Here is a 17,543-nt window from a genome sequence, read left to right as displayed (position 1 = left end):
TATATACAGTAATGTGCAAAGGTCTTAGGCACATCCAAATAATTGCTGTAGAGCAAGGATGTCTTAAAACATGAGTCTACATAATCAAATACTATAAAAGCAGTAAACAGTATTTAATTAAATGAAGTCAATAATTGGTGTGATGACTCATTTCTTAAAATATATTCTTTGTACTTTTTGTGCAGTTTTATAAGGAAATAAAATGCTTAGTTTCTTGCTGAACATTCTCCTTTGTTCTTTGAACTTTGTCACACCTGCTTCTTTTGTAAAGAAGGATGTAAAACCCAGAAGCGTTCTTTTTTTTCTGAAAGGTGGCCTTTTACATAAAGTGCTGCTTTCTTTTCTGGTCTACAGACATTTCCCGGTAAGATTACTTTTTTTTTTTTTTTTGCCAGAACGCTAATGTAATGACTGTATGTGATGTTCAGTGTTCTGTGCTTGATGTTTTACTCCACAAGGGCCAAAGTATTGCCATGTGAAGAGGCAGCTTTGGTGGATGAAGTAGAAAACACTGAAGAAAACTAAAACTGACAAATTATTCCTCACATAGGCGCTACCTATTCTTTTATCCTTCTTTTTTTAGGATAAATAAAAGATATCAATGACTCGCCTCACAAATTTTCACATAAAGAACTGAAATCGGGCAAGAAGTTTGCCTCGGCATGCGAAGCAATTTTGCCATCAGAGCAGACAAACCGAGCTGAACTGAACTGAGCCTTGCGTCAGTGGAAAGCCAAGCAAAGCGAGTTTACATATTTTTTTCGTGGGTTTTTTGCATTGTGTGCAAGATTTAGTGAAGATGTAGCATCATAAGGCCGAAGAACAGGCAAAACTTTCCGTTTTGCTTTTAAAGCAGTCGGTGCCAAAAGGAATCATAAATTAAGGAATTAAGGTTAAGCAAGGTTTAATGTCTATTTTTTTTTTTTTTTTACTTCATGTACATGTCTTTTCTAAATGTCTTGATTGTTTTTATATGCAAAAATATGATGATAGTGTAACGTCGCGGGTATTGCGACAGGCAAACTCACAGACAACTACCCCACAGGTTCCCAGTCAGGCAGGCCCACGGCCACCCTCACGTGCAGTTGCTAGGCAACGCCGCCATGATGGCAATCAGGGGGATGCATGACACCTGGATGCATGTCTACATAGACCCCCAACACAAAGCAATAGACGCGCGGACAATTTGGTAGCACCAGGTCTAGGAGCATTGCTCCAGGATAGAGAAAAGTGAAAAGAAATAAAAAGAGAGAAGTGAAAAGAGATTAACTGAAAAGAAAAGTGAAAAAACAAAACTAAAAGACAATGAAGAAGGTTTAACCCTAAAGACAGGGGACTTCTTTGTTGTATATGGTTGTCTTTGTTTCATTATTTATTTTGTGTTCAATTAATAAACCCACGTTATCTCAGAACGGGAAAAGCCTCCCGTAAGTGTGCACAATAACTCCTACAGCTCACACGCACAACATTCCCTTTTTTCTGTAAAAAAAAAAACGCTAACACCATGCGATATTTCTCCACATCATAACAGAAAGTGTTGGAAATTGGTAATGATGGTAATATTTTTGGGTGGCTGAAATGGATTATCTGTATTTATGTTATTTCTTACTGGAAAATGGGCTTCATCTAAATATTTCACGCCTGGAATGGAATTAAATTCGTATGCCGAGGTACCGCTGTACTGACCGAATGGTGAGGGTAAAAACGACACAGGTAACAACTAGAACCTGATATTATGAAAGGTGTTCTCTGCAAGCCAAGTTGTCATAATAACTTTTAAAAGAAAACTACATCCAGAACTTAACCAACTATATTTCGTCCGTACTCTTGGAATAGATTTTATTTTTTTATGACAATGCAGGGTTATCTATTTATGACCAGGGAGCATATAAAAGCCTGTTGCTCTTGCTGTTTTACACATAGCAGTGCAGATTTTGGGAATGTTCTTTCTCTAATGAGCTGACACCCTTTGGGCAGCTGGGACTGAAACTGTGAAAGCCATGAATAAACCTGTTTGACTATCCGATTCTACTATAATAGATTTTGGTCCATGGGTGACCAGCAGGCGTGACTGAAAAGCTCGACTCTCTATTTGGCAGCGCTGTCACTGCATCAGGTTTGTACTGTCTGTTACCATGGTTATTGTTACCATGGATTGTGAACTGAAGCATAAAGGGGCCCGAATGGCACTTTGGGAGAGACAGAGAGAATAAAAAAAAAAAACACATTAAAATGAATTAAAATATAAAAACTAGTTAGGTTAAGAAAGTGTACTCACCCTGTGGATTTGGGGGGGGGTGGGATTGCCACGGTACTGTACTTTGGGACCGGAAGTCTGAAAACATTCAAACTTGTTTTTTGTTCAGTTTTACAGCTGGTCCATTTATAGAAAGAAGGTGTGGCGGCGGAGCCGGTGGAAGTCCTGATGGGCGGAAATATGTTTGTAGTTGACTTTTGCTTGAAAATCAATAAATGGCATCGCCATGCTGAAAACCTCAAGCAGACTGATAAAGGCGGATGAGTTTTTGTGTGGGTGTGTAAGCAGTTAATCTGGCTGCAGCTGTAGTCTTCTTGAAGCAGTGATTTTAAAATAGTAGAAAAACATCTGAACAGAGTGATGATTTCATTATGACACTCTTAAAATAAAGCCTTTTCTCCCCAGCATTTGTCTTCCTCAGTTTAAGGCTGGTTAAAAATTTTACTTTGGAATCTTTTTTCTTCGTAAATTTCAATGCCTTAGACACATTTAGGAAAAAATAGAGACATATTTCTGGGGCATTAGTAGTTCAGTGCTATGCGAGAGGCCCAGGTTTGATTCTTAGTCCCAAATCAGATACAGTTTAACCATGGCATACAAACTTTCTAAGCCTTATGATGAAAACTAAAATTTTGTGGAAAGCCAAGCAAAGTGAGTTAACATATTTTTGTGTGGTTTTTAAATTGTTTATTTCTAGCTATTAGTTTTCTTGAATAGAATAGGTTCCATCTAAACCTCATTAACTCACAAAATATTGTCCACCAAGCTGCCTCGAGCAAGACTTTTAACATTGAAATAAAGTGAACTAAAGAAGTCACCTTAACCACTAAACAGAGTCCACCTGTGTGCATTTTAATCTCAGTATAAATACAGCTGTTCTGTAAACCCTCAGAGCTTTGTTAGATGACATTAGTGAACAAACAGCATCATGAAGCCCAAGAAACACACCAGACTAAAGTAGGGTTAGGTTATAAAAAATATCCCAAGCCTTGGACATCTCACGGTGCACTGTTCAAATCATCATTCGAAATTGGAAAGAGAATAGCACAACTTCAAACCTACCAAGACATGGTCGTCCACCGAAACTGACAGGCCAAGCAAGGAGATCCTTAATGAGAGCAGCAGCCAAGAGGCAAAGATCTACAGCTCAGGTTGGAGAATCAGTCCACAGGACAACTGTTAGTCGTGCACTAGACATATAGTGGTAAGAAGAAAGCCATTGTTGAAAGAAAGCCATAAAAGGTCCCGTTTGGAATTTGAGGCAAGCAATGTGAGGGACACAGCAAACGTGGAAGAAGGTGCTCCGGTCAGATGACACCCAAATTAAACTTTTTGGCCCTGAAAATACCGTAAAAAACAGCATCATGTGGGAAGCTGGTTAGAGTTGATGGGAAGATGGATGGAGACAAATACAGGGCAATTTTAGAAGAAAACTTGTTAGAGTCTGTAAAAGACTTAAGACTAGGCCGAAGGTTCTAAACATATTGAATTGAGTAGAATTTTATTTATATAGCACTTTTAACAATGGTCATTGTCTCGAAGCAGCTTCACAAAAATGAAAAGAAAATTTGAAAAGAAAATTTATGGAAGTGTGTATGTGTGAGAAAAATGTGTCTAGATAATAATGAGATTGTTCCTGATGAGCAAGCCAAGGGTGACGGCGACAGTGGCAAGGAAAAACTCCCTGAGATGGTAATAGGAAGAAACCTTAAGAGGAACCAGACTCAACAGGGAACTCATCCTCATCTGGGTGAAAACAGATAGAGATTATATAACATCATGTGTGTTATGCAGCTGAAAGTTCAATATAACAGAAGTTCTTTAAATTAACATGAAGTCCAGTTCAGCATAGGGATGAGTCAGTAGGTGCAGAGGGCAGATGGGATCTGGATCATTGGGAGCACAGGAGCAGCATGTGTAGCTCCAACCATCATAAAGCAGAGTCTAGCTGGAGCTAATCCTTCTCTGGATGCCTGAGGATTCTCGCAGGGTTGGCCTTTGTCTACTGAAGCTGGCACAATCTCCAGATGCCTCGGGATGGGTAGGAAAAAAAAAAGAAAGAAAAACATACAGCCAGAGCTACAATGGAATGGTTTAGATCAAAGCATATTTATGTGTTAGAATATCCCAGTCAAAGTCCAGCCCTAAATCCAACCGTGAATCTGTGGCAAGACTTGAAAATTGCTGTTCACAGACACTTTCCATTCAATCTGACTGAGCTTGAGCTATTTTGCAAAGAAGAGATTTGTAAAGCTGGTGGAGCCTTTTTTTTTTTTTTTTGTAATGTAATTGCAGTGAAAGCTGGTTCTACAAATAATTGACTCAGGTGAGCTGAATACAAGTGCATGAACCACATTTTAGATGTTTATTTGTAGAAAAAAAGGGTACCTTTCAACAATAACTTATTATGATGCCAGATAAAGAGATCTGATACTTTATAAGAATTAACATGTAAATCAATAACATTTATGTTTAACTCATTCAGTTCCAAAATTAAGTATATTTACAAACGTATTTCACTCTGCACAAAATTGCTATAACATCTATATGTTAATACCACACAGTGCTATTATTATAGCATATAATATCGTATTATACTCTGCACAGTATATGTTCTCTAGAGGAATAGCTTGTACAGTCTATAAACGAAGCCACTAGTGTCAGTGTTATGTGTTAGGTTTCCAATATATCAGAATAGCAATTAAAAGGTTTGCAGTTCCCTTTCTGAACGTGATGACTCTTGTATGTCTTTATGTGCTTGGGAACTCTTCTGTATACTCAGAGCATCTTTTCCATCATCTCAGTTTATTGCTGCCACCACTCTTCCTGACATTTATGTTCTAACACTGTCAGATTGTTTGCCTAATCTTTGCCCTTTCAGCTTGACATATGTGTGAGATGTCACGTTGGGACACTGAGAGTCATTGCAACAATTTTCCTAGATAAATTGTAAAACAGAGATACATTTTTTTTTTCAAGGACCATAGGGTGTGCAAACTTTTTTTCCCTAGACTGTATAAGATTTCAGCACCTGTGTCAGACAAAACCTCCGTCTGACGAAACCCACAATATCAAGTGTTACGTACAGACCATCAAAGTATTTCAAGTTATTCCATCTTGTATTGTGTTGATGAACCTTGGGTTGATTTGTGCTTTCTGAGAACAAGGGGAGGGAAAAATGTTGAAACACCGAGCTCTGCTTTATGTCCTGACCCTGTACAGATGCAGCAAGACTGCGGCGCCTAGGGACTAAAGACGCACATTAGGAGCCAGTTTAGACCAGTGACTCTTACTCCTGACACACTGCAGTGCTGAAATGCAGACTTGTTATTACACTATGTTTGTAACTGTCCATAAATGATAAGGGTGGTTTGACTCAGACTTAAGCCACATGAGCTGTCTGTACTTTTGCTTAGGACTTTCCCAGATGTTTTAAAAAAAGGGAACCCTTTCGGTAGTGAGATGCAACGGACCCTGTAATGAAACTGAGAAAAGTCCAAGTGTTAAAATAGTATCCACATTAGGAAAGTCCACAGTGTGTGTTTATACTTCTATGGTGGAACCTTTAGAGCTTTTAATTCAAATTAAAATTCTTACCAGCGACTATTCAAAACTAAAGTCAAGAAATTCTATATAATTAACATAACTAAATGAGAAATATATATATATATATTATACCCTGTGTGTGTGTGTATATATACCCAGTGAATGTGTGTGTGTATGTGTATGTATATATTGCCAATATCACCTGCCTTCACATGCATATGAAGAGTAAAATCCAATTCTTAATCCATGATAATACGATCCCTTTAATATGATATTGGCCCCGCCCCCTTTGCAACTATAACAGCTTCAACTCTTTCAGGAAGGCTTACCACACGGTTTAGGAGTGTGTTTAATGGAATTTTGACCATTCTTCCAGAAGCACATTGGTCAGGTCAGACACTGATGTTAGATGAGAAGGCCTGACTCCCAGTCTCTGCTCTAATTCATCCCAAAGGTGTCCTTTTGGGCTGAGGTCAGGACTCTGTGCAGGCCAGTCCATTTCTTCCACACCAAACTCGCTCATCCATGTCTTTATGGACCTTGCTTTTGTGCACTGGTGCACAGTCATGTTGGAACAGGAACGAGCCGTCCCCAAATGGTTCCCACAATGTTGGGAGCATGAAATTGTCCAAAATAATGGACCTCTTAATTATGAAGCGCTAAGAGTTCCTTTCACTGGGACTAAGGGGCTGTGTCCAACTCCTGAAAAACAACCCCATGTCGTAATCCCTTTCCACCCAACTTTATACTTACCACAATTAAGTTAATTTAATTCTCCAATACTATGCAAGCTTGGGACTGGCACTAAGGATGCCCTGCATCCAATCACTTAGTTTGGTCATTGGTGGTGGGGAATTGTGCATGGCAAGCATTTTCTGACCGCTTTTCTATAAAGCCCTACACTTCAAGGATTGCAGCTTGTGGACAGATGTGCCATATATTGTTGCAGTTTTTTTATGTAATCTTTATCTTTGTTTTTTTGAATCTGTGATTAATCCTTTCCTTACTTAGGCTGTGAGGTTTGGTATACAGCATTCTCTTGTCAGGTTTGTATCAGTGCCATTTTGTCGTCATTAGGTTATAATGGATTAAATGGCGCTCTATAAGATGTTGAAAATTTTGAATTGTTTTAGATTACAAATTATATATATTATATAATATATTTATTTCATTTTAAAATAGGATTATATATTATTATATAATATATTTATTTCATTTTAAAATAGGATTATTGTTTTTGCGGAGGACTATTTTGCTCCTTGTCTAATAGTTCAAGGATAACCTGGTCATACATGAGTTGACGAGAGGTTTTACGAGGACAAATTTCTTTCTTCTACATTTTTCTTTCTTGGATGTATTTTTTTTTCTTCTTTCGTGTCCCTCAAGTGACTCAGTACCAAGGGCATAAAAAAAGGAAAAACTTACAATATTTGGACAATGTAACTGAAACACTGGCCAATTTAGTGTTGCAGCTTTCATGGCTAAATTTGAGCAGCCTTATGGCCAATTTTGATTGATTGCACATTCCACCAATAAGAACAAAAAGAGTGTGGTTTAATTTTTTTAAAGGTTTTATGGGCAGAGTAATAGCACAGTTTTGCTTAAAATATTGCAATGCACACAACATTATGGGTGACATATCAGAGTTCAAAAGAGGACAAACTGTTGGTGCGCGTCTCCCTGGTGCATCTGTGACCAAGACAGCAAGTCTTTGTGATGTATCAAGAGCCACTGTATCCAGGCTAATGTCAGCACACCACCAAGAAGGATGAACCACATCCAACAAGAGTAACTGTGGACGCAAGTAGGAGCTGTCTGAAAGGGATGTCCAGGTTCTAACCCGGATTGTATCCAAAAAACATAAAACCACAGCTAAAAAAAAAGTCACTGCAGAATTAAATGTGCACCTAAACTCTTCTGTTCGTTGGGAGCTCCACAGAGTCAATGTACAATACATGGCCGAGCTGCTATAGTCAAACCTTTGGTCATTCGTGCCAATGCCAAACGTCGGTTTCAATGGTGCCAGCAGTGAAAATCTTGGGCTGTGCACAATGTGAAACATATTTATATCTCAGTCCACCTTCACTGTCACGGAGTTACGGTGTGGAGAAGCCCCAAAGAAGTGTCCATTGTCCATCCATCAATTTTTTTACTTATTAAGAATGTTAAGCACTTTTAGCATTATTTTACATTTTAAATTGTAGTTGTATATTAACTAATTAAGCATATTGATAAATATATATATATACTGTATATGAACAGAGGTCATGGAAACCTAGTGTACTGAACCTTGCTTTGAGAGACACCAGTCTTAAGTTTTGCACCATTATCTTGAAATGTTGTAGCAAAGACATACACTAAACAGTTGCACATAACAAAGAAATAAATCAAATATGTTTATGTTATTTAAATCATTATATTTGTTTGTTCTCATCCCAGGTCAGTATGCTCATACTGAACATCTGTACAACATATGCTTTATAGTATGCAGCTGCAAAAGAGTAATGATTTTTAATCCCTCTATCAGGTGTTGCACAGAGGAGGAAGAATTTCCCTTTAAATCTGGTTCTCATGTTTTTCTTCGCCACTGTCGCCTCTGGCTTGCTCATTATAGATCTAAATATATATATACAGATTCCTGTAAAGCGGATTTGTGACATTGTCTTCTGTGCAATTGAATCGAATGGATGTTTTGATTGATAGTTTGTTCTACAGAACTGAAACGCACTTTGTGTTTCCACAGAAAGGTGGATTCCTTTAAAATGGTAGCAGAGGTAATACTTTTAGCTATCAATCTACATTCCCATTTCCGCAGAATACAGAGCCATTGTTCTTGAATAAGAAATAGTGACATGCCAAGCCTGGTACCCAGATCAGCACTGCATTTTAGTTTGAAGTGTTTTATCTAGTGCAATTATACCTTTCTGCAGTTACATTTAAGAGTTTGTTAAGCTGTGACAGACGGTCCATTGTAGACATATGAAAAGCTTCTGACAGAAAACACTGAAAAAAGAAAAGAGCTGTCTGAGTGGATAAAAGAGTCTTCTCTCAGGCAGCAGGGATTTTTTTCATGCATGTTTACCCAGTTCACTTGTTTGTCTCCTATAGGTGCAGTGTTATGTCCGTCATGCCCATATGGTTGGAATGAATAATATTAGGCATTTGGATGTGATTTTTAAATGTAATAGGAAGCAGAGGGGCCCAGCTTGCTGTGATGGTCAGAATTATTCATTTGAAACTCTCTCTAAACGAACGAAAGGACTGGACAGCGTTCACATGCATGTTTGGCCTCACAGCCATAAAAACAAGCTATAAATGATCGTCAAAAGGCACCGTGTTCTGTGAAAGCTGAATGTTCTAGTTTAAAGCCTGCTGCACGTAATGTTTTATGTTCTCGGCATTATGGTAGCACGATTGCGTAAACAGGCAGGGACACGCAACACAGTCCCGAGTAAAAAACATCATCAAATCTTCTCAGAACTGTGACTACACAACAAGTTTTATTATATTATTATATTACAAATACCACGCAGGAGCAGTTTTGGATTAATATCATGTTTGGTTGATATTAGTGCCATCTCTGTTGCATTTTATTGATGGACTTAAATGATGACTATATGACTTTTATGAAACATTAATTCTCTTAGGATCAACGGGAGACAAGTTAATTTATCATTCAGTTATTACTTCTAAATATTAAATGTTAAATATAACTAAATGCTATTTAGTAGAAAAAAAGTTTAATTTACTTTTCTGTATCCATCTCTGCGCGTGGCATGGACTCTGACTAAACTATAATTAAACTTAATATATTTTGACTTTATAGACTATATTTATACCCACCAAAAACCAGAAAATGTTCAAAGTTAATGAACACAGTATGTTTTAAACACCTAAAATGGCCTTAAAAATAGAATTATCAGAATTGTTTTAGTTAAAATATCACATCTGGTTCCACCACCAAGCCAGAAGCCTCCACTCCCAGGCCAGATGTTAATCCAGGACACAGTACAGTGTACGGATAGGGATGTTTCTTTAAATAAAATTGATAGAATTAAAGCCTATTATTATTATTATTATTATGGCGGCATGGTGGTTTAGTGGTTCGCACTGTCGCCTTGCCCCTTAAGGGGTCCTGGTTCGTTTCTCGGCTAGTTTCAATTTTCACCTCTGTGTGCATGAAATTTGCATGGTCTTTCCGTGCTTGACGGGTTTCCTCCGGGTACTCAGGGTACTCTGGTTTCCTCCCACAGTACAAAGACATACAAATTAGGCTAATTCTCATTCCCGAATTGCCCATAATGTCTGTGAATAAGCTTGAGTGTGTGTGTTCACCCTGCAATGGATTGGCACCGTGGCATAGGCTCCAGTCCCCCGCGAGCCTGTATACAGGATAAAGCCGTATAGACGATGAGTAAGTCAGTAAGTTGTTATTGTTATTATTATTATTATTAATAATAAAATAATTTCTACAGTGCTGTGCAAAAGGCCAGAGTTTTCTATTTTCAATCAAATGCCTATTTACTACTCATCACTTATTATTTTGGCAGGAACAATAATTATGGGAAATGTACTGTGCATTAATTCCATTTTCAGTCTAATAGCCATATGTGTACTTATGCAGGCCTTTATACGTGTATTTATGCAGGCCCTTATTAAAGGAAAAAAATTACAATTAGATGTTTACAGATTTCATACTGTTTTCCTGTATAGGATAAAAATTATACAGATGAGAAAATGCATTTTTAAAAAGTCTGCTGCCTGGAATTAATCTACTGTAATTTCTTTTACTTATTACCGATTCTCATTACATTATTACTCATTACATTATTCGCCCCCAAATAATTAACATTTAATTCTGTTTAGACATTTGATTCAGAATAAACAGGCAGTCTCTGACCTTTGTACAGAACTGTATCTTTAGCATATGGTGCCAAAAATTCTGGAACTTACTCTGCAATAGTATTTGTTACCACTTTCTTGAAGTGACTTTAGGTAATAATTTGCTCTTGTTTTATAGATTTTTAGAGTCTTCATGGATAAATCTACTATTGCAAACTGTTTTAGCAGGAGTGGTGGTTCAGCAGGCTAAGGTTCCAGGTTGTTGGTTTGGGGATATGAGGATCCGGGTTCGAGCCTTGCTGTCGATGAGGTTGCCACACCCCATACATACTACCCAGCCACTGCATGCAGTGCCAGTCCAAGCCTTATTAGAAAAATGGGAGGTTGGGTGTGGATCAAATGGTCCGTTGTGGCGACCCCATGACCCTTGTTGTTTTATGAACTGCTGTATACCACAAGTTCCCAACTCTGGTCCTGGAAAAAACCCTGTCCTGCACATTTTTGTTGTGTTTCTTGCATCTGATTTAAATCCTGGCTTTGGAGCACGGATCTTTCCTTCAGGGCTGCTTTTACATTTCATGTTCTGATCCTCTCTGGCTAAAGCCATACCAAGGAGCTTTAACACTGCCTGGGCAAAATGAGATCATTTGTGGCTTCATGCTCACACTCCTGACACTACTCATCTAATTATCACAAACCCCTGGCAGTCAATATGACACTTAGATGAAGCTAACACTAGAGGGTGCACTACCCTGGTGGATGAATTATCATCTCTTCTCAAAGCCATGTGTGTGCGTCATGTGTGGCATTCAGTGGATTTTTAGTAGATACATATAAAACCAGTCAGCTCTACTTGATAAATGTACATGTATGTAATGTATCATGCAGTTCAGGGTGTTTACATGCTGGCAATTGCTCTTAATAACAAACTGTGTGTGTGTGTGTGTGTGTGTGTTTGTGTGTGTGTTACAGAAATACCCTCTGAGGTCTCTGACTGGGGCCGGCTGGAGTTATCGGCTGTGATCCTGGTACCGTCCTGCCTGCTGTGTGTTGGTGTGTTTCTGGGTGTGTGTGCCGTCCGGAACCAGCGCTGCCTGCACAGCAAGAGCCGAAACCAGGATCCAGAGGAGCCGCTGGACGACCAGAGTCTCGTGTCGTCAGAGAAATGCCTGAAAGACCTTATTTATGACATGACCACGTCAGGCTCAGGATCAGGTGAGCTGAGACAAGAGAAAATAAGACACAGACAGAGCACTATGAAGAGAATTTGGAATTCAACATTGCCTTCAACTTAGAGAATACAAAAAAATATTATTTAGATGACACTTTACTAAAAGGTCCACAGATAATTGGATTCATTAATACATTAATGTTCAACACGTTAACAGCACGTGTATATATACGATTAATTGAATAATTAATATTATGTGATCCGGTGTTAACAAAGGTTTTGTATATATATATTATGTTTTTTTTTTACGATAGGTATGTTTATGTAACTTGAGACGATTCACAATTTGCATCGAAAGCCACTAGCAGATTATTTTGAGAAAACATAATCATGGTGATTAGTGTGGGTGATTAGTATAATGGGAGTAATGAAGCTCTCAGAGGATGCTGACTCATTCTAACACACATTAACAACTGCGTCATATGCTAAAAAGAGTAGTTTTGAATGGAAGTGCTGTTGATGGGTGGAAATAAGCAGTGTATACATACATACATACATACATACATACTGTACATTCATATACCTACTGTACATACGCTTAGGCTTAATATCACTGGTGAAAATTTTCAATTTTATTTGTATTTACGTCAAAACATCTATGAAATGATCCTCAGCAATACTGCATGTCATGATTAATTAATTCAAATAAATAATGAACATGTTAATGTATAATTAAGCACTATCCTACAGCATCACAGGTATGCTACAGTATGTCTAGCAATACAGCATAACCTCAAGTGTGATATTGCTTTTATGCCACAAGCACCATTTATTTTTAACTGATAATGATTTATTTCTTTTTTTCGCCCTGCTCACGCATATCCTTGGACCCATAGAACACAGAATCAAACACGACTGGCAGAGCTGACGAGCGACAGTTAGTGATCAACAGTTTTAATTAGTTTAATTAACAGGGATGAAAGTTGTTTTAAATTCTTACAAGTACTAAGTGAAGGAAATAAACCAAGTAGGTGGTGGACAGTACTGTCTCTTAAGTTATTTTTTATATATTTTCACTTACTCCGCTTTAGAATAGCAGCTCTGTTAACTTCCGGGTTCTGGGGTTGAATTTCAATTAGTGTAAACGGAAAGCCGGTGAGCTAGGGTGTACATTGCACTTCGAATGGTTTACAACCTGCTGCAACCGACAGTGTAATTAATGGCCGTGGTTCATTTATGATTGGTATAGATATACATCCCAGTGGAGTTACCGTACATTATCACCATTGTGGAATGCCTCTAGTCCAATCAGATTCCTTGGTCGGAACTACCAAGTAGAAGTACTGATATACTTTTTGTCGACTAAAGTGTTACTCCATTACGGCAGAGTTGCTTAAGAAATAAAAAGTGGGTTTATGATTTAATATTTCTGACGGTGGCCAAATGTTCCTATTATCCAGCTGCTCTTACATTGCTGGCCTTAACCCCAAAAAATCTAATTTAAAAAATGACATGTATGGTCTATGGCCAAATGATTGTGGACACCTAATTCTTAAATTCTAATTCTTCCAGTCTGATGCTGGTAGACTATATCTGTAGAAACTGTAATGCTACAGCATATAAAACATCTTATACTGTTCCCAAATTTGTGGCAAGAAAGAGCCACATCTGGGTGAGAAGGTCAGATGTCCAAATATTTATGGCCGTATAAATTTCACCCTGTATGTGTTTATGATTCTGTAACGCATACTTGTACTAACATAATTTCCCCCTGTTTTGGCTGCTTCTGTTCATTTAGCTCTTGGTTTTGCAGTCTCGATGTGTAATGTTGAAGTTTCATAAGCATAATGAGTATAATGTAATGTATGTATACAGTATATTGGCTAAAAGACACTGGTTATTTGTGTCTCAGGGCTGCCACTGCTGGTACAGAGGACAATAGCACGAACCATAGTGCTGCAAGAGAGCATCGGTAAGGGTCGTTTTGGAGAGGTGTGGCGAGGGAAGTGGCGGGGAGAAGACGTGGCTGTAAAGATCTTCTCTTCCCGGGATGAACGCTCCTGGTTCCGTGAGGCCGAGATCTACCAGACCATCATGCTAAGGCATGAGAACATCTTGGGCTTCATAGCAGCTGATAACAAGGGTAGTCACACGCACACATGCACACTTTATGATTTCCACACATGTCTGGAGTCTCAAGATAGCTCTTGTGGATGTTTTTTCTAATGTTTTGTATATGGGAATAAAAAACAGTTCAGTCCATGCTGTTATAGTGAAAATAAAGAAAGACCGGGTGGTGTTATGTCGCCCGATTCATTCTCCATACCACTTATCCTGTACAGGGTCACAGGAACCTGGAACCTTGGGGTCTTGGGGTACCCCTTGGACAGGGTGCCATACCATTGCAGGGCACGAGCACTCATACGCTCACTCATACACTACTAATTAAAAAAAAGCCAATTAGGATAATTGGACTTAGGAACCTGGAGTAGCAGAGTAAAGAGAACATACACGCAGATCCCAGGCGGGAATCGAACCCATAACCCATGCCGTTTTGTATAGTTACAATTAACATGAGGAATGCCCGCAAAACATTTTAGTTTGTGTCATTACTTATAGCAGATATTTGTTTCTTTTTTTTTTTTTTAAAGTTAATTGTACAAACGAATTGAGCATAAAAACCCTCCATCCTGAAGATGTTACAAAGCCTTTTAAAACTGTAAAATTAAAGATGACTCATGCGAGGCTTTGCCCTATCCATGATTTTATCACATATTTTAATGCAGAATTTTTGCCATATAAATCCCTGTTTCATGTTTTACTCCAGAAGTAATTACAGGTAAGAGAAGGCAAATTATTGTAAATCTTGCAGACATGGATACAGTCTAAGCTGTACTATTATGAAACAGTGTACCGTACATTCTGGCCAGGAAGAACTCAGCATGTAACAGCATTGTGGCTTCAAGTTGATTAGTATATAAAGTGTTGATCTTTTCAAATGATGTTTCTAGTTGCTGCAGTCTTGTGTAAAAGTTACTGACACCTCTCTGAATTTTACTTTATCTTTTGGTTTTAAAACATATTAATAATCATCTGATCGTAGCAGGTCATTTGGCACATATAACCTAAGGTGAACAACAACATGTAACTTTTTTCACTGGGCCATGACTGTACAAGTCTGTACATCATAATGAATGGATGGATGGATGGATGGATAGACAGATGGGGGGATTCAAAAAGCCATCTGACTGCCTTCTCGTTAGGTAGGGAAGAGTTTTTTCTCTGTAGCTCAGTGGATTACTCGCAGCCCAGCTTGTTTCCTTTCATACCACACAGTGACACTGATGGTCTTGTTAGTCAGCATGTTATCTAACTTATTTCACTCATTTGCTGTTGAGGGGCTCATAATGAGAGAAATGAGATGATCTGATGCACAGCTGCAGCAGGCCTTTGGGACACTTAGAGTGGAAATAAGTCTAGGCTGTTTTATCAACACCAGTCCTCATCATCAGGGTCAAAAACGCAAACTGGAATTTAGTTTTAAGTGTAAAAAAAAGAAAGAAAAAGCTCATATCAGTGTGCAGTTTTACAAGATTTAGGTTGTATCACCATTGAGGAAGTCGTTGTCCCCCCCCTACACTACACACTCATACAGTACAGACACAATTCACACCCGAGGGCAGCTCAGTTTCTGGTATGTTGAATTAAACTTGGGGAAACCAGACACAACTGATGAGAACGTGGGGTAAACATAGAAAGTAGATCATTCTGAAGGTCCGAACGCAGACCCAGGCTCTGTGTGAGGAGGTAATGGTACCTTCTGCACTACCTTGCTGGCTGCTTCTGTAGGAAAAATCGTAATTATTTTTATATACTTTATATTCAAAACCCAATAAACACAAGGAAACCGCTTCTAGTGCGTTTTTTTTTTTCACGTTCATTTTACGCTTCGGAGGACCGGATATATCCCATGATCCTACATGCTATACATAGGGAAATGCAGAAAAAGGCAAAATAAAATAAAATCAAATAAATTGTTGAAAAAACATGCACGGAAATTTTTGCATTTCTTCATAAACCACAAAAAACTTCCTTTAATCCGACGTTGTGCAGTCAGAGAGTGAACCCAGTAGAAGGCGGGCTTTCATATCCAGTTCCCGACACATTGCCCCCACAGGTTAACACACAAACTACAATTTGGGCTGCAGCCTGACGTTAGACGTCTAGGACGTTCAGAGCACGTTTGTCTATCCAAAAATGTACCGCCCTTGTGGACAAGGCCTTATGTGCTCAGGAATCCCCCACCCCTCCCAGTCTTTATTTATTCCATACAGTTATTGATCCATACATACTGTGTATAGTGTCCTCTCTATAAAACATGTACATTGTTTTACGTTGGTCTGTACTTTGAGAGCCACAAGCAGAATCAAACTCCTTGTGCGTCTACATACTTGCCGAATAAACCCCGATTCTGATTTCTGCACCCGGACACAATAGAGTACAGTAATGCGTTTGCAAATTCAAAATGGAGTTTAATGAACCAGGAATCTGAAAATATGCATGATACAGATAAACAAAAATGTGACTTTTGTTCTTAAATACCTGATTTGCTGTGATTGATCTTATATAGCCTTTAAAGATTTCCATAAAAGACTACCAACGTATCTTGTTTTAGTTAAGGATGCCAAAATGGACTTGCTAAAACTATTTTTAAAAAATCGATGCATGTATCTGTTCCTTTCATTTTTTTTAGATAACGGTTCATGGACTCAGCTCTGGCTGGTGTCAGAGTATCATGAACACGGATCACTGTTTGACTACCTGAACAGATACACAGTGTCTATAGACGGCATGATCGTCCTAGCACTGTCCATCGCCAGCGGCCTGGCTCACCTTCACATGGAGATCATCGGCACTCAGGGTAAGTCAGTACTCAATTCTACCTTGTTTTTGCTTGTATCTTGTAAATCCTTCCTCTGTTCCCATGGGAATAATACACCTCTACTTATGAGGAAGTGACTCATCAATTGTGCACTTTCTCTAAAAGCCCCAGAAATGTTTTAGATTAAAAGATAATAGAGTAAAGAAAATCTCTGGCTATTTCTGTAAAATTCAATGTGTGCATTTTAATTATGGTAGAATGCCTAATTTGTTAGTTCAGGAGTCTGACTATAGGAGATTAATCAAATGAAATGAGTGAAGGTGAAATTGCTCTATCTTGGACAGCGTTCCTCATGCAAATGTTGAAAATGTACTGGGACATGGGTGGAAAAAATAAACGTTAAGGGGGAAAAAATGCAAGGCAAAAAAATAGGCAAACAGGATAAGGGTGAAAGAAAATGTAAGCTAGGAAAAAAAATACCAAGTATTAATTAGAATTAACACCCTAATTAGAGTTACACATGCGTTGTTAAACAGAAGAGGAGAATTACTGAGTATAATTCTGAGTAGCTGAGTTTTACTTCCAGCTTGGGCTAAAATATAAAGACATTCAGTTTGTACTTAGAGCTAGCCCTTTCCTTATTTTGGCACCGGAAGTAGAGTCTTAATTTTTTTCCCCCCTCCTGTCCCATTTTTTTTTTTCTTCTTCAGTTTTTTTTTCTCGCTTTTTATGTCCTGTTTTTTTCCCCTTCATGTCACGGCTTTTTTTTCTTCTCCAGATCCCCCCCCCCCCTCCCCCCCACCTTTGTAAGATTACACAATTAATATAAAAGTCTGCTGCTATAT

The 17,543-nt window shown here is 38.4% G+C and overlaps 1 protein-coding gene across 1 annotated transcript in view; it reads left to right on the top strand.

The window, feature by feature from the left end:
- LOC128524230 (activin receptor type-1C) overlaps positions 1-17,543 on the top strand; it is a 40,659-nt gene that overhangs the window by 12,145 nt on the left and 10,971 nt on the right. Inside the window, exons 3-5 of the mRNA XM_053496685.1 lie at positions 11,618-11,860; positions 13,729-13,959; positions 16,570-16,737. Of these exons, the coding sequence (XP_053352660.1) occupies positions 11,618-11,860; positions 13,729-13,959; positions 16,570-16,737 (642 nt within the window). The remainder of the gene's footprint in view (positions 1-11,617; positions 11,861-13,728; positions 13,960-16,569; positions 16,738-17,543) is intronic.

This window comes from Clarias gariepinus, chromosome 5 (genome assembly GCF_024256425.1).
Source record: "Clarias gariepinus isolate MV-2021 ecotype Netherlands chromosome 5, CGAR_prim_01v2, whole genome shotgun sequence".
In the NCBI taxonomy this organism is placed as follows: domain Eukaryota; kingdom Metazoa; phylum Chordata; class Actinopteri; order Siluriformes; family Clariidae; genus Clarias; species Clarias gariepinus.
Note: the sequence above shows the minus strand (reverse complement) of the source record. Positions and strands in the feature narration are given on the sequence as shown.